This window comes from Geotrypetes seraphini, chromosome 10, assembly GCF_902459505.1.
Source record: "Geotrypetes seraphini chromosome 10, aGeoSer1.1, whole genome shotgun sequence".
Classification (NCBI taxonomy): domain Eukaryota; kingdom Metazoa; phylum Chordata; class Amphibia; order Gymnophiona; family Dermophiidae; genus Geotrypetes; species Geotrypetes seraphini.
This window is the reverse complement of record NC_047093.1, coordinates 112,129,765-112,155,046: the sequence shown is the minus strand read 5'-3', so window position 1 is coordinate 112,155,046 and position 25,282 is coordinate 112,129,765. Positions and strand designations below refer to the sequence as shown.

The 25,282-nt window shown below is 48.0% G+C and overlaps 1 protein-coding gene across 3 annotated transcripts in view; it reads left to right on the top strand.

Annotated features, from left to right (window-relative positions):
* Positions 1-25,282, top strand: part of UCK2 (uridine-cytidine kinase 2) — a 148,011-nt gene that overhangs the window by 108,559 nt on the left and 14,170 nt on the right. For 2 of the 3 annotated variants that reach the window (XM_033962174.1, XM_033962176.1), the window contains exon 5: positions 19,601-19,698. In XM_033962174.1, coding sequence (XP_033818065.1) covers positions 19,601-19,698 — 98 coding nt within the window. Of the gene's footprint in view, positions 1-19,600; positions 19,749-25,282 lie in introns of all 3 variants that reach the window. The other variant, XM_033962175.1, reaches the window with a different exon arrangement.

Sequence of the window (25,282 nt, the reverse complement as noted above, 5' to 3'; positions counted from 1 at the left end):
TCTTTCCGCTTTAATGAAGCCTCCTTTTGAACCTTTGGCCACAGCGCATTTCAAATTTCTTACCTGGAAAGTGGTCTTCCTTATAGCTCTCACTTCTGCCAGGAGGGTCAGTGAACTGCATGCACTAGTGGCCGATCCACCTTTCACTGTTTTTCACCATGATAAGGTGGTTCTCCGTACACACCCCAAATTTCTTCCTAAGGTTGTGTCTGACTTTCATCTTAACCAGTCCATAGTCCTGCCTGTATTTTTTCCAAAGCCTCATTCTCATCCAGGTGAACAGGCTTTGCATACCTTGGACTGTAAACGTGCTCTGGCTTACTATCTTGAACGTACTAAGACCCACAGATCATCTCCTCAACTATTTTTGTCCTTTGATCCTAACAAGTTGGGTCATCCTGTATCTAAACGCACTCTCTCCAATTGGCTTGCTGCTTGCATTTCTTTCTGTTATGCTCAGTCGGGCCTGACACTGGAAGGTTCTGTCACGGGCCACAAAGTTAGAGCTATGGCGGCGTCTGTAGCTTTCCTCCGATCTACTACTGCAAGGCTGCTACTTGGTCCTCAGTTCACACTTTTACATCACATTATTGTCTGGATGCATTCGCCAGACGGGATGGACACTTCGGCCAATCTGTTTTACAAAATTTATTTTCCTAATGGCCAACCTTCCCTCCATCCCTCTTTTTGTTAGCTTGGAGGTCACCCATCAGTCAAGAATATGCTGCCTGCTTGTCCTGGGATAAAGCACAGTTACTTACCATAACAGGTATTATCCAGGGACAGCAGGCAGATATTCTTGCGTCCCTCCCACCTCCCCGGGTTGGCTTCTTAGCTGGCTTATCCTAACTGGGGACCGCGCGCCTCTGTCGGGCGGGAAGGCACTCGCGCGTGCGGCCTACTAGAACTTTCAAAGTTCTTAGAGTGCAATCACTCTAAAATTGTCCGTACCGGGGCTCCGTCGGTGCCGTCACCCATCAGTCAAGAATATCTGCCTGCTGTCCCTGGATAACATCTGTTATCCCAGGACAAGCAGGCAGGTATTCTCACTAGTGGGTGATGTCATCCGACAGAGCCCCGATACGGACATCTTGCAAGCATGTCTTGCTTGAAGAAACTCAGAAGTTTCGAGATGCCCGCACCGCGCATGCGCCAGTGCCTTCCCGCCCGATGTACCGGGCGTGTCTCCTCAGTTCTTTTCTTTCCGCGGAGCTGAGAAGTTTCACTTCATTCTGCGTTGACTGAATTTCAGTACATTTGCCTTCTTTACTACCGCGTTTTGTTGTATTATTTGATTTATTTCAATTTTAAGTTGTATTTAAAAAAAAAAAAAAAAAAAAGTTAAAATTATTTCTTCCGGCGGTTCGGCCGGGCCGGCCTCGTGGCTTAGGCCGAGCGCCTTCGACCTAGCAGCGACGATTTTCCGGCCTATGTCCCGGCCAATCACCGGTTTTAAAAAGTGCAGCAAGTGCCAGCGTGCGATTTCGTTGACGGACCCGCATCGACGCTGTCTTCAGTGTCTTGGTCCAGACCACGTTCCGAAATCGTGCTGGCCTTGTTCCACGCTCACTGCGCGATCGTTCAAACGGCGCTGCTTACTTTGGGAGTCGATGTTTAAGATGGAGTCTTCCAAAGAGCCGTCTGCTTCAACTTCCACTGCGGTTTCGCCAGTTCGTTCGAAGCCTGCATCGACAACCCCTGCATCGGGCATCGTGAAGCCGGCATCGTTCACTCCGACTTCTGCTTCCGGTTCAGCATCGGTGCCTGTCCCCGTCTCCTCGGCTCAGGTATCGCCTTCCACTGTTCCTCCGGTGGTCATCAAAGTGCCTAAAGCTAGCAAGCAGAAGCACTTGGCCACAAAGGAGCGAGAAGACCGTGCTGGAGGACCCCCTTTCGGTGCGGATCCCTCCATATCGGCTTCGCTGCGATCCCTGCTGGAAGCTCAGTTTGTCGAGCTTATGCAGTCTATGGGACCCCGGCTTATCGCCTCCATTCAGGGTGACCTCCCGGTCTCGGTCCCGAGGGGCGATCCGCCCCCTCCCCCTCCTCCTCGTCGTACGATCTCTCTGCTCGACGAGGAGGATCGGCGGAGGGCGGCGGGTGCTTCCAGGCGGGCTTCATTTAGTAATATGCCACCTTTGGAGCCCATCACGCCCCCTCGACAGCAGAGTGCTGTGTCAGCCCCTGATAGTCGAAGTCCTGGGCATACTGCATCGCAGGAAGAGTTCTTCCGCACTCCATACCAGACCTGGGTGGCACTGCGTGAGTCCGCATCCTTACCACCTCTGCGATCCACTGCATCAAGTCCCATCCTTTCCTTGGAGGCTTCGGGGGATCGTGCGATGCACAGAAGATCTCGCTCCCCATCCCGTCACCGGGAGGGGCATCGATCTCGACACTCATCTCGACACTCTTCACGTCATTCGGAAGTGTCTCCGCAAAAGAAGATCCAGCGTATGGGATACTCCTCGTCAGATTTATCCCCGCCTGAGGGACCGGAGTATGAGGAACCATCTACCTCCTATTCTCCTTGCCGCTCTCAGCTCTCTCTGGATCCGGAGGCTTCCACTTCTTCTAGTCCGTCTCGCCGGCCGGCGCTGGCGGACCAACTCTCTTTTTCATCCTTCCTTCGACAAATGGCGGATGATTTGGATGTGATGTTGGACACTGGTTCTCGATATTCTAAGGAGTATCTGGACACCATGCATTTGCCTCACCCTCCTGCGGAGACGCTTCGCCTTCCTCTGAATAAACTGCTTGACCAGACTTTCATGCGTTGTTTTGAGACACCGTATTCCATCCCGGCAGTTCCCAGTAAATTGGATGCTCGATACCGCATCGTCCATCACAAGGGGTTTGAGGGGGGCGCAACTTTCTCATCAGTCACTTTTGGTCGAGTCCTCCCTCAAACGATCTCATCCCTCCCAGGTTTACGCCTCGGTACTTCCGGGCCGTGAAGGGAGGACGATGGATAAATTTGGTAGACGTATCTACCAGAATTCGATGATGGCGACTCGAGTGCTCAATTATAATTTTTTCTTCTCTTCATATTTGGATTTTTTCTTGCCAGTGCTCCGCAAGTTTATCCCTTTTATCGATGCTCAAGCTCGATTCGAATTTGAAGAGGTGGTGGCGACCCTTTCTCAGTTATGCCTGCAGCTAATGCAATCCTCCTACGATGCCTTCGAACTCTCGGCACGTGCTGCGGCCTGTTCGGTCGCCATGCGTCGCCTGGCATGGCTTCGTACCATTGATATGGATCCGAACCTCCAAGACAGACTTGCTAATGTGCCTTGTGTGGGGGCTGATCTGTTCGATGAGTCTATCGAGACTGTTACTAAAAAGCTTTCGGACCATGAGAAGTCCTTCCAGTCTATTCTGCGGCCTAAGCCTAAGCCTCAGCAGTCTCGTCCCTCTAGGCCGCCTCTGATTTACCAGCGGCATTATCAGCCAAGACAGACTCCTCCTGCGAGACAGCCTGCAAAGAGACAGCCTCCTCAAAAGCCTCAACAGAAGCCTCAGATGCCGGCTGCACCCAAGGCTACTCAGCCTTTTTGACTCTCTTCCAGGGAGCATAACCGACTTCGTTCTGTCTCCTCCCGTTTTTCCCATCGGGGGTCGTCTCCACCATTTTTGTCATCGATGGGAGACAATCACCACGGACCTCTGGGTCCTTACCATCGTAAGAGAGGGATACTCTCTTCATTTCCAACGGGTCCCCCTGGACCATCCGCCAAGAGAGTATCCTTCCAACTCGACGCAGACCGCTCTTCTTCTACAGGAGGCGCAGGCTCTTCTTCGGCTTCGAGCCGTCGAACCGGTGCCGATAGATCAGCAAAACCGGGGGTTCTACTCCCGGTACTTCTTGGTTCCGAAGAAGACGGGCGATCTGCGTCCCATTTTGGACCTTCGAGTCCTCAACAAGTTTTTGGTCAAGGAGCGGTTCCGCATGCTGACCCTTGCTTCTCTCTATCCCCTCCTTGAGCAGAACGATTGGTTATGCTCTCTGGACCTCACGGAGGCCTACACTCACATCCCGATTCATCCGGCCTCCCGCAAGTTTCTCAGATTTCGGGTGGGACATCTACATCTGCAGTATCGAGTGCTTCCATTCGGCCTGTCCTCATCTCCCAGAGTCTTCACAAAGTGTCTGGTGGTAGTGGCCGCTGCACTCCGGAACATGGGTCTTCAGGTATTTCCATACCTCGACGACTGGCTCATCAAGGCACCGTCGGCTCCAGAGGTCATTTCGGCGACCTTGACTACAATTTGTTTCCTACAGAGTTTGGGCTTCGAGATCAACTTCCCCAAGTCACATCTTCAGCCCACCCAGTCTCTCCCCTTTATCGGGGCTGTTCTGGATACCATTCAACTTCGAGCATTCCTTCCTCCTCAACGCATGGATGCTCTCCTTCTACTCTGCCAGTCGGTGTCTTCTCGCCCGTCCATCTCGGCGAGACACATGATGGTCCTCTTGGGTCACATGGCATCTACAGTTCATGTGACGCCTTTTGCCAGACTACAACTCAGAATTCCTCAATGGACACTGGCATCTCAGTGGACTCAAGTGTCCGACCCGTTGTCCCGTCACATTGCAGTCACTCCTGCTCTACGGCAGTCTCTTCTCTGGTGGATGACCTCTTCGAATCTATCCAGAGGTTTGCTGTTTCACTCTCCTCCCCACCAGAAAGTTCTCACAACCGATTCATCGAACTATGCATGGGGGGCCCATCTGGATGGTCTTCGCACTCAGGGGTTCTGGACCAGTGCGGAACGACTCCATCAAATCAATCTTCTGGAGCTCAGGGCCATCTTCAATGCTCTCCAAGCTTTTCAGCATCTGCTACGTGACATGGTGGTCCTTATTCGCACAGACAATCAGGTCGCCATGTATTATGTCAACAAACAAGGGGGCACGGGCTCGGCCCCTCTTTGTCAGGAAGCTCTTAGAGTCTGGGATTGGGCGGTTCGCCACAACACCTTCCTCAGAGCTGTCTACATTCAGGGGAAAGACAACGTCTTGGCAGACAAATTGAGTCGTCTTCTCCAGCCTCACGAATGGACGCTCCATTCCAACCCCCTTCATCAGATCTTTGCTCAGTGGGGAACCCCTCAGATAGACCTCTTTGCAGCCCCCCACAACTTCAAACTGCCTCAGTTTTGCTCCAGGATCTACACTCCTCTCCGCCTCGAGGCAGACGCCTTTCTACTGGAGTGGGGGAATCGCTTCCTATATGCGTTTCCTCCCTTTCCTCTCATTCAGAAGACTCTGGTCAAGTTGAGATCAGACCATGCCACCATGATTCTGATTGCTCCTCGATGGCCCAGACAACCGTGGTACTCCCTTCTACTTCAACTGTGCAGCTGGGAGCCGGTACTTCTTCCAGTGTTTCCTTCACTACTTACTCAACATCAAGGTTCACTACTTCATCCCAACCTGCAGTCTCTCCACCTGACAGCTTGGTTCCTTTCAACATAACTCCTCACCAGTTCTCTCAAGCGGTGAGGGAGGTCTTGGAGGCTTCCAGGAAGCCTGCTACTCGACAATGCTATTCCCAAAAATGGACTAGATTCTCTTCCTGGTGTATTTCCAAGGCCACGGAACCTCAGCGAGCTTCCCTGTCTTCTGTATTGGACTATCTTCTACACCTGTCTCAGTCTGGTCTCAAGTCTACCTCTATACGAGTCCACTTTTTTTTTTTTTAATTCTTTATTTATTGGATTATTCATTACAATATCTTTGTAACAAACATACATGAATGAACACAAAAAATACAAAATACAAAATGTAAATTCCCAGATGGGAATTAACATAATATATAGGAAAACTAATTCAACCGTATCCTAGTCCACATTAAAGCTGATCGCCAGTACAAATAAAACATCAAAGCAAATCTTTCTATCTACTATCTAGGAACAGGCAAATGGCTATTATATATATTATACATCATCCTCCAAAAGTGAACCAAAATAAGGAATTAAACTTTCAACAAAGGTTTCTCTTTGATAAAATCTTCCACCTGGGCTGGATCAAAAAACACATATTTATCATTTCCATATGATATCAGGCATTTACATGGAAATTTTAAGAAGAAAGTAGCTCCGACTGCCAAAACCTTAGGCTTTAGCTGAAGGAACTGTTTCCTCTTAAACTGGGTTTGTCTAGAGACATCTGGAAAAATTATCACCCGTTGACCACAAAACATCTCTTGCTTTTTCAGGAAATATAATTTCAAAATATCTTGTTTCTCAAGTTCTGTCTTGAAGGTCACGAGAAGAGTTGCTCGTTTCTCAATTATGTCTTTAGAGGACTCCAAAAACTGTGATACATTCAAACTCTCTGGTGATACTATTCTATCCATTCCACCTTCCTCTACCTTTTCTTTGGAATCTCTTGAAATGTAATATAAATTATCGACCTCAAAGGTCTCCACTTTGTTATAATGTAATATCTCCCTCAAATACATTTTCAAAAGTTCCATTGCAGAAAGGTAATGTGTGGTAGGAAAATTTAACAAACGAAGGTTTTTAACTCTAATAGCATTTTCCATTTTTTCTAACTTAGCATGTAACATCATACTATCCTTTATATTAGAAACAGCACTAGCTTGTAAATTACCTACTGCCTGATCTAACTTTTCAACCTTTACAGCTGTTTCTCCAATTTTATTATTTTGTTCTTTAATTTTCACAGTTACATCAGATGAGAATTGACATAAGTTCAAAACGGTTTTTTGTAAAGATGACTCTATTCTGTTAATACTAAGCCAAACATCATTTAGAGTGATCACTTTATCCCTGGGGAGAGCATCTGAGCTTTGCCCAGTACTCATCTGCACTGGGGTTAGTTCTTTAGCTTGCCCCAGGGACTGTCCTGAAACCTCCAAACCAGATACTGACAATGATTGAAGGGAAGAAGAAATTATTCCTTCCTTAAAAGGGGAAGGAGATTCTTCTAACCGTAAGGAATATGATGGTTGAGGAGGTGGTGTTGGTTCCCCAGAGGATAAGGAGACAGCTTGAATATTAAAAGTTACCTGTTCCTCAACAGGAGGCAAGATGGGAACCACAAGATGGCGATCCATCGGGCCTGTTGTTACAGCAGATGGTATTGCCTTAGCTTTCCTCTTACCCATGCTGAAGAAATGGTAGTCCTGCTCCCTGCTCCTCTTAGGCTCCGAAGGGGCTCAAAAGGGGCTAGCCCCTTTAGCCACGCCCCTTCGGCTCGCGACCCGAGGCTCGCGACCGCGGGCCGCGTACTGCGGCTGCTCCGGTTTTCAAAGGCTCCCCGGAGGACCCTCTCAGCTGGCTGGGTCGGGCTGCTGCGGGACTGCCTGTCCCGATGAAAACAGTGCTAAACAGCACTAGCGACAGGCTCCCTCGGCGGCTGCTCCGGTTTTCAAAGGCTCCCCGGAGGACCCTCTCAGCTGGCTGGGTCGGGCTGCTGCGGGACTGCCTGTCCCGATGAAAACAGTGCTAAACAGCACTAGCGACAGGCTCCCTCGGCGGCTGCTCCAGTTTTCAAAGGCTCCCCGGAGGACCCTCTCAGCTGGCTGGGTCGGGCTGCTGCGGGACTGCCTGTCCCGATGAAAACAGTGCTAAACAGCACTAGCGACAGGCTCCCTCGGCGGCTGCTCCGGTTTTCAAAGGCTCCCCGGAGGACCCTCTCAGCTGGCTGGGTCGGGCTGCTGCGGGACTGCCTGTCCCGATGAAAACAGTGCTAAACAGCACTAGCGACAGGCTCCCTCGGCGGCTGCTCCGGTTTTCAAAGGCTCCCCGGAGGACCCTCTCAGCTGGCTGGGTCGGGCTGCTGCGGGACTGCCTGTCCCGATGAAAACAGTGCTAAACAGCACTAGCGACAGGCTCCCTCGGCGGCTGCTCCGGTTTTCAAAGGCTCCCCGGAGGACCCTCTCAGCTGGCTGGGTCGGGCTGCTGCGGGACTGCCTGTCCCGATGAAAACAGTGCTAAACAGCACTAGCGACAGCTATACGAGTCCACTTGAGTGCTATTGCGGCTTTCCATCAGCCTCTGCAAGGGAAACCTTTGTCTGCTCATCCTGTGGTTTCCAGATTTATGAAAGGACTTTTCCATGTCAACCCTCCTATCAAACCTCCTCCTGTGGTTTGGGATCTCAATGTTGTCCTGTCTCATCTTATGAAGCCTCCGTTTGAACCTCTCAACAAGGCTCCACTTAAGTATCTCACCTGGAAGGTGGTTTTTCTGGTGGCCCTCACGTCAGCTCGACGGGTCAGTGAGCTTCAGGCCCTAGTGGCGGATCCACCGTTCACTGTATTCCATCATGACAAGGTGGTCCTTCGTACTCATCCAAAATTCTTGCCTAAGGTAGTCTCTGAATTTCACATCAACCAATCCATCGTGCTTCCAGTGTTCTTTCCAAAGCCTCATTCTCATCCTGGGGAATCTGCTTTGCACACTCTGGACTGCAAACGTGCTCTAGCTTTCTACTTGGATCGCACAAAGCCACACAGAACTGCTCCTCAACTTTTCGTCTCCTTTGATCCAAACAAGTTGGGACGCCCTGTATCGAAGCGCACCATCTCTAACTGGATGGCGGCTTGTATCTCTTCCTGCTATGCCCAGGCTGGATTATCCCTTCCCTGTAAGGTCACGGCCCATAAGATCAGAGCAATGGCAGCCTCTGTAGCCTTCCTCAGATCGACACCGATTGAGGAGATATGTAAGGCTGCCACTTGGTCCTCGGTTCATACATTCACCTCTCATTATTGTCTGGATACTTTCTCCAGACGGGATGGACAGTTTGGCCAAACAGTGTTACAAAATTTGTTCTCTTAAATGCCAACTCTCCCACCATCCCATTGGGGTTAGCTTTGAGGTCACCCACTAGTGAGAATACCTGCCTGCTTGTCCTGGGATAAAGCAATGTTACTTACCGTAACAGTTGTTATCCAGGGACAGCAGGCAGCTATTCTCACGTCCCACCCACCTCCCCTGGGTTGGCTTCTCAGGCTAGCTACCTGAACTGAGGAGACACGCCCGGTACATCGGGCGGGAAGGCACTGGCGCATGCGCGGTGCGGGCATCTCGAAACTTCTGAGTTTCTTCAAGCAAGACATGTTTGCAAGATGTCCGTATCGGGGCTCTGTCGGATGACATCACCCACTAGTGAGAATAGCTGCCTGCTGTCCCTGGATAACAACTGTTACGGTAAGTAACATTGCTTTACAGTAAGTAACTGTGCTTTTTCAATGATTGTTTACATGTCACCCCCTTCCCACCCCCACAGTGTTTGTTCCCAGATAGTAATTGATATGTATACCAAGTTTGGTTGAAATCTGTCCATGCGTTTCGGAGTTATGCTGGAACTTTGCAATTTATCTGTCAATTTACTAGTGATTTTTCAATCTTTATGAATGCTTATCCTGCAACTTGTACTGGTTTCATGAAAACGGTATAAGTCGCAGGCATTCATAAAGATTGAAAGATCATTAGTAAATTGACAAGATACATTGCAAAGTTAAGACACAATCAATTATATGCAGTTGTTAAGACACAATCAATTATCTCTGAAAATTATAACTGTTAATTTTAATTAAATGTTAAACATTTTCTAAGTTTAAATTAGGACTAAGACAAATTCATGGAAGAGTTAGGAGCACAGTGTGAAAAGCGCAAGTCCCTCCCAGTGGTGCTGCTGCTACCTCTAGACCAGTGTTTCTCAACACATGGTATGCGTATCCTTGGGGGTACGTGGCTTGGCCACCACCGGGAATCTCTCCCTACTTTCCGCGGGGGATACCTACCTGCCCCCTGCTGAAGCCTCTACCACTGGGGATCTCTCCCTGCCTCCCTATCTGCCCGCCCGCTGCAACACCCTCCACTTCCAAAGCTAACTCTGCCACCTCACTGGAGCCAAAACACTTCATCCGCTCCCCTCAGCAGCAACTCCGTGCAGGGATCGGCCGGGCGAATGCAGTGACTCGCACACTGCACAAGGCTGGCCCACAAGCCTCCCCCCCCCCCCCCCCCCGACATCAATTCTGACATCCTAGAGAAGGTCCTGGGCCAGCCAGTCACTGCCTGGCTGGCCCGAAACCTTCTCTCCAATGTCAGAATTGACATGGAGGGAGGCTTGTGAGCTGGCTGCATGATGTGTTTAAGTTGCTGCATGCGCCGTGGCCTACCCCTGCATGGAGTTGCTACTGGGGGGGAGGGGCGATGAAGCATGTCTGCTCCAGTGAGGTTTGGAGTTGGTGCAGCGGGGAGGCAGGGAGGAATCCGTGGCGGCACCTGCAGCTTCTGTGGATGGGTCGGCAGAGAGGAAGGATGGGCAGGCAGGCAGGGATCCCCAGTGGTGCAACTTAATTTTGGGACAAAGGTTGGAAGGTGGGGAGGGGGCACGAACGCGATAACAGAAAGAAAGGGGGGCATGAACATGGGACACAGAATGGAGAGAGGAAGAGGGCACTAACGTGGGACATAAGGGGGGTAGGGAATAGAAAGGGAGAATTGGGCATGAATGTGAGTGAGAGATGGTGTACATGGGGAAAGGAAGAAAGGAAAATTGGCATGGAGAGAGGAAGAGATGCATGGGGGATTAGGATGAGAGGGAAAAACGTTTGGTATGGTGGTGGAAAGGGACTAGAGCAACAGATTGAAGGGGATGCAAGGGCGGAGGGATGTTGGACCTAATGATGGAAGGAAAGATGTGGCATGGTTTTGGAGGGGGGTGTTAGGGGAAATGGGCATGGGGCTGGTGGGCAGTGGTGAAAAATGCTGCACATGATCTGGGAGGTGAGAGAGGAAGAAATGTTGGATGTGGCAGTAGAGGGGGTAGGAGAGGTGCCTGTATCTCTCAAGACAGATGGACAGTGAGAGAGAGGGGAAGACTTGTTGCCAATAGGGGAAGAGGAAAGAGGACTCGTGGAGGGACAGAGATGTTGGTTGGGGAAGGGAATGAGGCCTGAAGCAGAGGAAATCTGCAGGAGGCAGGAAGTGTTGGACATGGAGAGAGAGATGGATAGGGAGGGAAGGAGAAATGTCACACTCAGGGGGAAGGGGGGAAAAGGGCAGAGAGTAAAAAATTTGAACTCATGGAGGGGGAGAGAGAGAGAGATGTTGGTTGGGGGAGGGAATGAGGACTGGAGGAGAGGAAGTGTACAGGATCAGAGAGAAATATTGGATGCACAGTCAGAAGGTAGTGCAACCAGAGACTCATAAGAACATAAGAAGTTGCCTCCACTGGGTCAGACCGAGGTCCATCTCGCCCAGCGGTCCGCTCCCGCGGCGGCCCATCAGGTCTGTGACCTGTGAAGTGGTTTCTGACCACTTCTATAACCTACCTCAAGTTCTATCTGTACCCCTCTATCCCTTTATCCTCCAGGAACCTATCCAAACCCTTCTTGAATCCCTGTACAGAGTTCTGGCCTATCACTTCCTCCGGAAGCGCGTTCCATGTGTCCACCACCCTCTGCGTAAAAAAGAATTTTCTAGCATTTGTTCTAAACCTGTCCCCTTTCAATTTCTCCGAGTGACCCCTAGTGCTTGTGGCTCCTCTCAGTTTGAAGAATCTGTCCTTATTTACTCTCTCTATGCCCTTAAGGATTTTGAAGGTTTCTATCATGTCCCCTCTAAGTCTCCTCTTCTCCAGGGAGAACAGCCCCAGCATTTTTAACCTGTCAGCGTATGGAAAATTTTCCATACCTTTTATCAGCTTAGTCGCCCTCCTCTGCACTCCCTCGAGTACCGCCATGTCCTTTTTGAGGTACGGCGACCAGTATTGAACACAGTACTCCAGGTGCGGGCGCACCATTGCACGATACAGCGGCATGATGACTTCCTTCGTCCGGGTTGTGATACCCTTTTTGATGATGCCCAGCATTCTGTTTGCTTTCTTTGAGGCTGTCGCACATTGCGCCGATGGTTTCAGTGATGAGTCGACCATCACCCCCAGGTCCCTTTCCAGGTTACTCACCCCTAGCAGTGTTCCCCCCATTTTGTAGTTGAACATCGGGTTCTTTTTCCCTACATGCATGACCTTGCATTTCTCTACGTTAAAACTCATTTGCCACTTTTTTGCCCAGTCTTCCAGTCTCGTTAGGTCCCTTTGTAGGTCTTCGCAGTCTTCCGTGTTTCTAACCCTGCTGCAGAGTTTGGTGTCATCAGCAAATTTGATAACCTCACATTTTGTCCCCGTCTCCAGATCGTTAATAAATATATTGAATAGTAAAGGTCCCAGCACCGACCCCTGCGGAACTCCGCTCGTGACCCATTGCCAATCTGAGTATTGGCCTTTGACTCCAACCCTCTGTTTCCTGCCCGCTAGCCAGTGTTTGATCCATCGGTAGATATCCCCTTGCACCCCGTGGTTCCACAGTTTTTTAAGTAGCCGTTCGTGAGGTACCTTGTTGAAGGCTTTTTGGAAGTCTAGGTAAATGATGTCTATGGATTCACCCTTATCCATCTGACTGTTTATTCCCTCAAAGAAGTACAGCAAGTTCGTGAGGCACGACCTTCCCTTGCAGAAGCCATGCTGGCTCGCCTTCAGTTGTCCATTGATTTCTATGTGTTCGCAGATTGTGTCCTTTACCATTGCTTCCATCATCTTTCCAGGAACCGAGGTCAAGCTCACAGGCCTGTAGTTTCCCGGGTCACCCCTTGATCCCTTCTTAAAGATGGGCGTGACATTTGCTATTTTCCAGTCCTCTGGGATCTCCCCAGTTTTTAGGGAGAGGTTACATATTTGGCGAAGTGTCTCTGCTATTTCGTTTCTCAGTTCTTTTAGTACCCTTGGGTGGATGCCGTCCGGGCCTGGTGATTTGTCGCTTTTTAGTCTGTCTATCTGTCTGAGGACATCCTCTTTGCTTACCTCTAGTTGTACCAGCCTTTCGTCGTGTTCTCCGTTTATAATCACCTCGGGTTCTGGGATATTGGATGTGTCCTCTCTGGTGAAGACCGACGAGAAGAATTTGTTTAACCTTTCAGCTATCTCTTTTTCCTCCTTTATCGCTCCTTTCTTGTCTCCGTCGTCCAGTGGTCCCACTTCCTCTCTGGCTGGTTGTTTCCCTTTCACATACCTAAAGAAGGGTTTGAAGTTTCTTGCTTCTCCTGCCAGTCTTTCCTCGTATTCTCTCTTTGCCTTCCTGACCTCTCTATGACATTCTTTCTGGTGTCTTTTGTGCTCTTCCTGGTTTTCCTTTGTTGGATCCTTTTTCCATTTCTTGAAGGCTGATTTCTTGTCGCTTATCGCCTTTTTAACCGCAGTAGTTATCCATGCTGGGTTTCTAGTTCGATTTTTTTTGCACCCTTTCCTAAACCTTGGGACGCACAGGTCTTGTGCCTCGAGCACTATGCCTTTAAGCAGTGTCCAGGCTTCCTTTACGGTCTTCACCTTCCCTGAGTTGCTGCTGAGCTTTTTTTCCTACCATTTTCCTCATGTCCTTGTAGTTTCCCTTTCTGAAGTTGAGTGCTGTCGTTTTGGTTCTTTTCACCTTTGATGTTCCCATGTTTAATTTGTACTGGATCATGTTGTGATCACTGTTCCCTAATGGTGCTATTACCACCACTTCCTTTGCGGGTCCTTCTAGCCCGTTGAGAATTAGGTCTAGAGTGGCATCCCCTCGTGTTGGTTCTGTGACCAGCTGCTCCATGAAACAGTCCCTTATCGCCTCTAGGAATTTAGTTTCTCTCGTGCAGTTTGAGTGCCCAATGTCCCAGTCTATTCCCGGATAGTTGAAATCCCCCATAACTGCCACCCTTCCACTTTTACACACCTGCTTCAGTTCGGCCTCCAGTTCCAGGTCGTTTGCTTCTGACTGTCCTGGTGGGCGATAGTACAATCCCAATTTGATGTCAGCTCCTTCCCCTCCTGTTAACTTAACCCATAGTGACTCCAGACTGTCTGCCCTTATTGTTGTTTCTGTTCTGGAAGAAGGAATGGAGTCCTTTATATAAAGTGCTATTCCTCCCCCCTTTTTGTGTGCTCTGTCCTTCCTGTAGAGTTTATACCCTGGAAGGGCCACATCCCATTTGTTGTCCTCTGTCCACCATGTCTCTGTGATTCCTATTATGTCTATGTCCTTATTTCCGGCTATAACTTCTAGCTCCCCCATTTTAGTCCTTAGGCTCCTAGCATTTGTATAAAGGCAATTTAAGTCCCAGTTTGTTACCTTTTCTTTTGGATCTACTCTTGATTTGTTGCTCCTGCTGGTCTCCTCACGTTTTGCCTCCTGTGGTGTCTATCCCGTTCTCTGCCCGTTTTTTTTGTTCTTTGATAGCCCTCTGGGTCCTGCTGTTTCCTCCTTGTCTTGCTCTTTATTTCTAGTTGCCTCTCGGGTCCCTGTGCTGCATCTTTGGGTTTATGTCCATAAAGTGTCCATTTTGTCTCTAGTCCACTATCGCCATTTCCTGTTTCAGTATCCTTGCTTGATACTGTGGTCCGGTGTGTCGAGGTCAGATCGACTATCGGCTTTCCCCTTGTTATCAGTTTAAAGTCATGTCTATGCAGGTCTGGATGTTACGTGCCAGCATCCTCGTCCCAGCCGTGCTCAAATGCAATCCGTCTCTCCTGTAGAGCTTGTTTTTCCCCAGGAAGTTTGACCAGTTCCGTACGAAGAGGAAACCTTCCTCGTCACACCATCGCCTCAGCCATCCATTTGTTGCTTGCAGCTCTGTCTGCCTCTTCGCATCTGCTCTTGGTACTGGCATGAAATCACCAGACAATAAAGATAGGAAAAATGATTTTATTCTCAATTTAGTTATCAAAATGTGTTGGTTTTGAGAATAGAAACATAGAAACATAGAAAGATGACAGCAGAAAAGGACTACAGCCCATCAAGTCTGCCCACTCTACTGACCCACCCCATTAAGTCTGAGTGCTAATGACCTAGTTCCTTAACTCGACCCTCATAGGGATCCCACGTGGATGTCCCATTTATTCTTAAAGTCGAGCACGCTGGTGGCCTTGATCAGCTGCACCGGAAGTTTGTTCCAGTGATCTACCACCCTTTCTGTGAAGAAATACTTCCTGGTGTCACCATTAAATTTCCCTCCTCTGAGTTTGAGCGGGTGCCCCCTTGTGACCGAGGGTCCCTTGGGAAAGAATATGTCGTTTTCCACCTTGACACGACCTGTGACGTACTTAAATGTCTCAATCATGTCTCCCCTTTCCCTGCGCTCCTCTAGAGTATAGAGCTGCAATTTGCCCAGTCTTTCTTCGTATGAGAGACCCTTGAGTCTGGAGACCATCCTAGTGGCCATCTGCTGGACCGACTCAACTCGAAGCACATCTTTACGATAATGTGGCCTCCAGAATTGCACACAGTATTCCAGATGAGGTCTCGCCATAGTTCTGTAAAGTGGCATTATGACTTCAGGTTTGCGGCTGACGAAGCTTCTATTGATACATCCCATCATTTGCCTTGCCTTGGATGAGGCCTTCTCTACTTGTTTGGCAGCCTTCATGTCTGCACTGATGATTACTCCCAAATCCCGTTCTTCTGAAGTCCTAACTAGTGTTTCTCCATTCAAGGTGTAAGTTCTGTATGGATTTCCGCTGCCGAGATGCATGACCTTACATTTCTTAGCGTTGAAGCCCAGCTGCTATGTCAAGGACCAGTTTTCCAACGTGATCAGATCCTGCGTCATACTATCCTTGAGATTGCTTTCACTTACTATATTACATAGTTTGGCGTCGTCAGCGAACAGTGCTACTTTACCCTGAAGCCCTCGGGTCAAGTCCCTTATGAATATGTTGAAAAGGGATGGTCCCAGGACTGAGCCCTGCGGCACTCCACTAGTCACCTCCGATGTCTCAGAGAGGGTGCCGTTGACCACCACCCTCTGAAGTCTTCCACTCAGCCAATCATAGACCCATGCAGTTAGTTTCTCACCTAACCCCATCGATTTCATCTTGTTTAATAGTCTGCTGTCTATATTTTGCACTATATTTGTCTATTTTTCTATAGTTGTTACTGAGGTGACATTTTAAAGTCATCTGCCTTGACCTCTTTGGAAAAAAAAAATTGAACTTAAATGATAACATTCTCTGTGTACAGTGTGCTTTTTTTTAATTTTATGTTTACCATTATGTATTCAGATTATATTGTGTGTATATGAAAAATGGATGGAAGAAATTGTATTACAATTAATACTATTATGGGAATGGAGTCTGGGGAGGAGCTTGGGTGGGGGTACTCGGTTGGTATTTGTTAGGCTTAGGAAATTAGGGGGTACTTGGACTTGAAGAATTTGAGAAACACTGCTCTAGACCACAGTTCTTCAACCGCCGGTCCGCGGACCGGTGCCGGTCCGCAAAAAAATCTTGCCGGTCCGCGAAGGACTCGGGTCCCCGCCGCAACGAAAAGTGCCGACGTCAGCTGACTTGCAACTTCCTGTTGCCGTCGCTGTGCCGGGATTTCTGCCTTCGCCGGGACTCCTGCAGCGTATGCTTTCTGCCTTGTCTTCGCACCTCCCGACCAGCAGCGGCAGCTCTGTATGCTTTTAACTTCGGTACAGAGCTGCCTCTAAGCAGTAGTTTAGCGCGGTTTCATGAGGCAGCCTCGGGGCCTTTGCTAGGCCGGCCCGCTTCGATGATGCGATGTGGGCCGGCCTAGCAAAGGCCCCGAGGCTGCCTCATGAAACCGCGCTAAACTACTGCTTAGAGGCAGCTCTGTGCTGAAGTTAAAAGCATACAGAGCTGCCGCTTGCCTAAAGACTCTTGGGCTGCTGAAGGAGGGCAAAGAGCAGCTGTCCTGGAGGTTTCCCTTCCTCTCACCTTTGGAGGTCCCTTTTTTTTTTTTTTCTTCAAACGGCAACGGGCCCCAGCATGACATCAAGTAAGTTCCACTGTTCCTTGCAAGCAGTTATGCTCGGCCAAAGCTTCCCCTCTGACATGAACCACCCTCAGGGGAAAGAAAGTGACCCGCAAAGGTGAGGGGAAGGGGGGCAGATGATGGAAGTTGGGGGGGGGGGAAGAGAGAGAAGGGGCAGATGATGGAATGGAGGAGATGAGAGAGAGAAGGAGACAGATGATGGAAGTGAGAAGAAGGGAGAGAGAGCAGAAGGCAGATGGATGTCAGTTGAGAGGGGAGAGCAGATGTTGAATTGGAAGTGGGGAAAGAACACATACTGGATGGAAGGAGGAGTTAAATAAAGGGGGAAGAAAATAGTAAGATAATGGAGGGGTGAGGGAAAGGGGTGACAAGCTGTGGGTAGACACAGTGAAAAGAGGGAAACAGGACTAAATAGTAAGAAATAATTTAATTTAGATGGAGGCAGAAAATAGAGAAGGAAGACCAGAGAAGAAAAGGGAAGAGAGAGCAGAGAATGATATCAGATCTGAGTGGAGGAAATGAGAAGAGAGAGATGCTAAAAACCACAGGGGGGAGGGAAGGACAGAGATGCCAGACCATGAGGGGAACAGAAGGAAGATGATGGATGCCAGACCAAATTGGGGGGGGGGCAGGAGGAGAGATGGCAGGGAAAGACATACAGTGAATGGAAGGGGCAGATGCTGGACTGAAGAGACAGAGAAGGTTATCATGACGCTGTACGCCCTCACCTGGAGTACTGCGTCCAGCACTGGTCACCGTACATGAAGGAGGACACGGTACTACTACTCGAAAGGGTCCAGAGAAGAGCGACTAAGATGGTTAAGGTGTTGGAGGAGCTGCCATACAGCGAAAGATTAGAGAGATTTGGCTTATTCAGTTTTCTTGATAGTAGAGGGGATATATGTGAAGGGGAGGGGAGACAGGGGGTTTGTTGATCCTTGCTCTGTATTATTTGTATTTATAAAATGACAATTGTATAGAATATTGTTTCTTTTTATACTTTAATAAAATATGTACAATATAAAATCATAACTATTTGAGGCTTGTGCGGATGGGATCAGATGGTTTGTGGGACCGAGCTCGCGGGGACGGGGCGGCGATGGTTTTTTAAAAAAAATTTCAGTCTTAGTAGTTTGCCGGTCCACGAAATAATTATTTTATTTCCGCCGGTCCACAGGTGTAAAAAGGTTGAAGAACACTGCTCTAGACGATAGAAGCAATGCCACTTTTCCTGTTTGTTTCAGGTTAAAGTGTTGAACAGTACAATAAAAGTAATCACACAAAATCATAGGAAACGGAACTCCAATAATGGGAAAGCTCACATCCACATATTCTTAAAAAAAATAAAAATAAATTGAAATTCAGATGAAAAGGGAGGGGAAACCTAGCTTATCTTTAATTGCTAGCAAGGCCTGCATTCTTTAAATCTCAAAGGCCTTCTGAAAACAGTAAGTTTTCAAACATGTGTTAAATCTAAGAAACAAAAATTCAGACCTCACTTTGGGAAGTAGATTGTTCCAGATATTGGGAGCCAAAAATTAAAATGCAGAATTGCAAGTACTGTACTCATAACATGCTTGTCTACTAGATGATGGCAATACCATATGATTCCCAAAATAACAACTGGGTGAAATTCAAACAAAGAAAGTTCCCAAAGGACTGTAAACTAACAAAAACGAAAAAGGAAACAAAAAACAAAATGAAAATGCCTTTAAAACCTCGAAGGTGCTCAGAACCAATATATGGTAAGAAAGTGGTATATGGTAAGGGGGTTCTCTGAAGAAGCCTGTCAGCGAAACGCGTTAGGACCCACCTGTACCTGCTGTAGCAAGTTGGCTTCCTAAATACTCACAGTTAAGTTTTGCCTACTTTAAGGATCATAGTTTTCACTTAAGCATTGGACATTTTAAATGGACATTTAATAGAAAAAAGAAGAGAAAAAGTAAAAAAAGATATTCATCAAAATTTAAATACCTTTCTACCGTTTGAGGATGGTGCAATGATAGACTCTTTGAAAGCCCTTACAGGGGTTGTTGCCCCGGTTTGGTCACTTTTTTACCATATATTGGTTCTGAGCACCTTTGAGGTTTAAAGGCATTTTCATTTTGTTTTTTGTTTCCTTTTTTGTTTTTGTTAGTTAATACAATATGATTAGCATTGATAGATCTGTGTGCATGAGAAGGAGTGTATGGTAATTGCCAAAGAAACTAGGCTGGCTGGCTGCCTGGTCCCCGCAGCTTCCCCCGAGAACGGCAGACACGGCTGCCTCCTCTTCTGTTCTCTTGCGGCAAGATGCCTGCCTGGTCCCAGGCCGCTTCCTGCAAAAACTGAGTTCTCGTGGAAAGCAGCACGGGACCAGGCAGGCAGCCTGGTGTGCCGCGAGAGAACAGAAGAGGAGGCAACCGCATCTGCCATCGGTTCTCAGGGAAGCAGTGGGGACCAAGCAGCCAGCCAGCCACCGCTCTCAGCGAGTGAAGGCGCCAGAAGTTTTTAAAAAGGTACGCGCAGGGGGGAGGGGCAGCGGCGAGGAAGAGGGTCGACAAACAAGGGAGGATGGCAGCATTAAAATAATGTACTGGGGGGGCGGCGCTTTGGGTATTCTCTCCATAAGACGCACCCTTATTGCCACCCACTTTGGGGGGGGGGAAGTGTGTCTAATGGAGCGAAAAATACAGTAAATACTTCTTATGGATACTTAACAAAAATAAACAGGGAATGTCTTGTTGCTAGTGATATGGAGGAAAAGAGATGCTGCTTTATTTTGAAATTTTTTTTCCTACCCTATTCAGTGTTACGAGACATCGGTGAACGTGGCAGAGACCTTGAGCAGGTTTTAACTCAGTACATCACATTTGTGAAGCCAGCCTTTGAGGAGTTCTGCTTACCAGTATGTAAAGTAACTCTCCCCCTTCACTGTGACCATATGTTTTATAAAAGGTATTATTAGTAAGGCAATAGCACAACCCAGCATTGAAAGTGAATTAACTGTTTTAATTGAAATTCTTTCAATAGGATTCTCCAAAGCTTCTCCCAATGAAATAGGGTTCATAAATTTTCCCTCTTCAGTATGAGCATTAGATGTTTAAAGCACAATAGCATATTCTACAGTTGAGTGGGCTGCTGGATTTTTCTATGGCAGGGATTTTCAATCTTTTTTTTCTGTATGACACCTGATTATTAAGTCTCATACATGTGACACACTGCACAAGAACCCATCACAGGGAGGAAGGAATGACCTGATGCAGCTGGGTAAAAGTTTCAAGTTTACTCAAAAATTTTATAAACCATCCAATCGGCCTTCTAGGTGGTGAACATTATGTTAAAAACATATATATGGGGTAACTATACATCCATTAAAACAATAATCATTATTTAAAACATTTAAAAACAATACCAAAACAAACAGGAACAAAAAAGCTCTTGTGTACATTCTCTTTCTCAACACACCCTCTTAATCCCTTTTGCTGGTCCCTCTTCCAGAGCCTAGAGCAGATGAGCCCCAAATCTTGATTGCAGGCTGCCCCTCTGAACTTCAGGCAGGTTTGGGGCCCCCTATGACAGGGGGCCCAGTGTAATTGCCCTGTTTGCCCACCCTTAACACCAGCCCTGCCCTCTTGTAAAACTTCCTGTTCTGCCAATATTTATCACTGAATGAAGAAGTTAAGTAATTAGGACATCATATGTTCAGTCAGGACTTGGAGGGGGGAAGCAGGAATGAAGACATACCATGAATTTTAAATACCTGGCTCTTTGCACTCCCTAAGTTAACAGGCACATGTGGCTATTATGGAAAGTGCAAAATTGCTATGTAAAGTGTTTCGTGACATGTGTCATGACATCTCTCGCTCTCCCCATTTTGCTGCCTCCACATCCATCTCTCTCTGACTCCCTCTGTTTTCCCACATGTCCTTCTCTCCCTCTGTCCTTCAAATCCATCTGTCACTGTAACCCCTTCTCCTACCTCTCCCTGTGATCCTTCTGCCCTCACTCTCCATCACAAATCTGACATCTTTCCCTCCTCCCCTTACCCCATTGCTGAGTGTCACATTTCTCCCTTCCCCCCACTCCCTCTCCCAAGTCCTATATTGCTTTCTCCTTACCTTCTACTCCTACTCCTCCCCAAATCATGCTGCCGGCCAGCGTACCTGGTGGTCTGCTCTCTGCCGCAAACCTTCCAAAACATCTACTACTCCTCCCCCACCTCCACTGTGCGTCTACTTTCCATTTCTTGTAAACGTTGCTGGGCGGAGAAACCAATTCACAACACCGTCCTGCCACCAGCTGGTGTGTTCTCACCACTGCTTGCCCTAGCGGAAACAGGAAGTTGTCAGAGGGCAAGGTGCAATGGCGAGAAGATGCCAGCCGGCAATAGGGCGGTGTTGAGAATCGGTTCCTCTGCCCAGCAATGTTTACAGAAAATGTAAAGTAGATGTGCGATGGGGGAAGAGGGGAAGGAGTAGATGTCGAGGAACGTTCGCGGCAGACTACCAGCAGGTACGCTGGCTGGCAGCATGTCTCCAAGTCGAAGAGTCATTCTTCCTCCTCTTCCTCAGAGACTATTGCCACTCGAAATGTACCAGATCCTCAAGTCTCGGTGTCTCATTTGGAGGCTATGATCCAGACCATATTGGATCGCCAGTTTGGTAATATGCTTGTCAAACGTACTCCTGCCTCTACTCTGCTTCCTGCAGCCCAATCTGAGCACTTGGCAGTATCACAAGGAGTTGAATCCTTGGCAGTGCCTTGAGCTGAATCTATTCACTCTATACAAGGAGTCGAGTCCTTGGGAGTTCCTCAAGAGGATTCTACACATACTATGCAAGGAGTCAAGTCTTTGCGAGAGTCTCATCTGGAGCATAAGCATGTTACTCAAGGAGCCGAGTCCTTGTCAGTGCCTCGAGATACCTCGACACCAGGCGTTCAATCCCTTTTGGTATCTCTATCTCTATCTCCAGCCTCCTTCCTTGCATAAGGCGTCACCCTTTCCAAGGCATAGGGTGAAGACTCCTCAACATTCTCTCAGTGAGACCTGCCTGGTTCGAGGCACAGTTCTCCACATCAGTCGAGGCATCCATTTCAAGACGGGCCTCGTTTCTCCAGGTCTCGAGACTCTTCAAGGCCTCCAACTCCGAAGTCGAGGACACCACCTCAAGACTATACTTCTTCTCCTGCGAGGGATTCTATCCATTCTCTCAGTGAGTCATCTATACCTGTATATTTAGACCTCAGGTATCGGTACTCCAGAAAAGCTTCACCTTCGTTCTTTGCCTTGCGAGGCGCCTTGAGGTCACCTTCTTCCCCTCGAGGTCAACCTTCCTTGGAGCAGATATCTTTTTCTTCTTTCCTACGTCAAATGAGTAAGGACCTCAATATTGCTTTGGACTCTGATTCCAAATACTCTACGAGTATTTAGAGGAAATGAATATGTCTCGTCCTCCTGCGGAGTCTCTTGAGTTGCCCATCAATAGACTTCTTTCTCAAACACTTCTTTCTGAAACACCTTATTCCATTCCTGCTGTGCCAGGAAAGCTGGAACCTCGTTACAGGATGGTCCACTGCAAGGGCTTCAAGAAATCTCAGTTATCCCATCAGTCACTTCTTGTGGAGTCTTTTCTGAAAAGGACCAATCCTGCCAAGGTTTATGCCACTGTCTTTCCTGGAAGAGAGGGTAGGACCATGGACAAGTTTGATCGACGTTTGTAACAAAATTCTTATGGTAACTAGAGGTTTTTTTAAATTACAATTTTGTTTTCATTTCTTATTTCAAGCATTTGGTTGACATTATGCCTGAATATTTCAGGGTTCAGAATGTGATTACCACTCTGACTCAACTCCGCATGAATCTCCTTCAATCTTTCTATGATGCATTTGAACTTTCCTCGAGAGTCACTGCCTTCTCAGTAGCAATGCGCCATGCCGGCTTGCCTGGCTCTGCACTGTAGACATGGACCCCAATCTTCAAGATCTAGCACAACATCCCTTGTCAGGGCAATGAATTATTTCATGACTCTATCAAGGCAGCTACTAAACGATTGAACATAAGAAATCATTTGCTTCCATCATTTGTCCTAAGCCTAAACCTTCTACCTCTAAAGGCCTCTTCCATTTTACCAGCTCCTTATACATGAGTGCCTCCTAAGAAACAACAGCAACAAAGGCAGCAAAAATCTCAGATTTCTGCTGCGCCTAAGGCCTCTCAACCTTTTTGACCATCTAATACAGAGCATAACCTCCATCGTTGTGCCTCGGTCGTCTCCATCATTTTTACCACCGCTGGGAGATGATTACATCAGACCTCTGGGTGCTGACTATCCTCAAGGAAGGATACTCTCTTCGTTTCCTCCAGAGTCCACCAGATCTTCCAAGAGGGTATCCTTCCATTTCATCAGACCACCCTTCTTCAGGAAGCTCAAGCTCTGCTTCGTCTCCATGCCATCGAGGAAGTTCCCTTGGAACAGCAGAGCAGGGAGTTTTACTCCCGTTACTTCCTAGTTCCGAAGAAGATGAGCATCTGTGCCCTATATTGGACTGGCATCCTTATATCCCCTTCTAAATCAGAACAAATGGTTATGTTCTCTAGATCTCAAAGAGGCTTATACTTACATTCCCATTCATCCAGCCTCTCAACAGTTCCTCAGATTTCGGGTGGAAAACCTGCATTTCCAATACAGAATTCTGCCCTTCGGCCTGGCATCATCTCCAAGAGTTTTCACCAAATGCCTAGTTGTAGTAGTAGCAGCTCTGCAGAACCATGGTCTACAGGTATTCCCGTACCAGGATGACTGGCTCATCAACGATTCAATATCTCAAGGGGTTATTGTAGCAACCCAACAGATTATTTGGTTCTTCCAAAGTTTGGGGTTCGAAATCAACTTTCCCAAATCCCAGCTACAGCCCTCTCAAACTCTACAGTTCATCGGAGCTGTCTTGGACACTGTACAACTCGGAGCATTCCTTCCTCAGCAGCGTCAGGATGCTGTCATTCACCTTTGTCACAAAGTGTCATCCCTCACTTCACTTGCAGCGAGACACATGATGTTTCTCTTAGGTCACATGGCCTCTACAGTTCATATGACTCCTTTTGCCAGACTTCACATCAGAATCCCTCAGTGGACCCTGGCATCTCAGTGGGCTCAGGCTTTCGATCCACTCTCTCAACACAGAGTGATTCTTTCAATGAGAGTCTCCACTGGTGGATGCTCTTTTCCAATCTCTCCAGAGGTTTGTTTCAAACACCCCCTCATCAGAAGGTATTCACGACAGATTCTTCGACCTACGCTTGGGGGGCTCATCTCGATGGTCTCCGTACTCAAGGCCATTGGTCCAGCACAGATTATCATTTTCACATCAATCTGTTGGAGCTCAGAGCGATCTTCAATGCTCTCAAAGCTTTTCAGCATCTTCACGACCAGGTAGTCCTCAATCGAACAGACAACCAAGTCGCCATGTATTAAGTCAACAAGCAGGAAGGATCAGGATTTCTCTCTCTTTGCTAGGAAGCTCTGAAGGTTTGGAATTGGGCAATCCTTCACACCTTCCTCAAAGCTGTTTACATTCAAGGAGAGAAACTCTGGCGGACAAATTGAGTCGTCTTCTACAACCTCACAAATGGACACTCAATTCCTCACCTCTTCATCACATTTTTTCTCAGTGGGGAACTCCTCAGATAGATCTAGTTGCACAACAACAAACTCTGTTCTGCTCCAGGATATATTCCCCTCACCGACTGGAGGCAGATGCTTTTCTACTGGAATGGACGAATCAGTTTCTCTATGCGTTCCCTCCATTCTCTCTCATTCTCAAGACACTTGTCAAAACTCAAACAGGAACATGCCACCAGTGTTCCCTCTAAGCGGGCGGGTGTTGTGAGCAAACTTTTTTCACTGTGAGCTAAAAATATCGGGCGCCAGCAAGTTATGAGCCAAATAAATATGTTGCTTTCTACCACAGAACTTCCTTACGTTTGTATGGAATCTATCCCCTTTCAACTTTAGAGAGTGCCCTCTCGTTCTCCCTGCCTTAGCTACTAAGTCTATTCCCTTCAGTACCTTGAATGTTTCTATCATGTCCCCTCTCAATCTCCTCTGCTCAAGGGAGAAGAGGCCCAGTTTCTCTAATCTTTCGCTGTACGGCAACTCCTCCAGCCCCTTAACCATTTTAGTTGCTCTTCTCTGGATCCTTTCGAGTAGTACCGTGTCCTTCTTAAAGTACCAGTGCTGGACGCAGTACTCCAGGTGAGGGCGTACCATGGCCCGGTACAGCAGCATGATAACCTTCTCTGTCTCTTCAGTCCAGCATCTGCCCCTTCCATTCACTGTCTGTCTTTCCCTGCCATCTCTCCTCCTGCCCCCCCCCCACCCCCCAATTTGGTCTAGCATCCATCATCTTCCTTCTGTTCCCCTCATGGTCTGGCATCTCTATCCTTCCCTCCCCCCTGTGGTTTTTAGCATATCTCTCTTCTCATTTCCTCC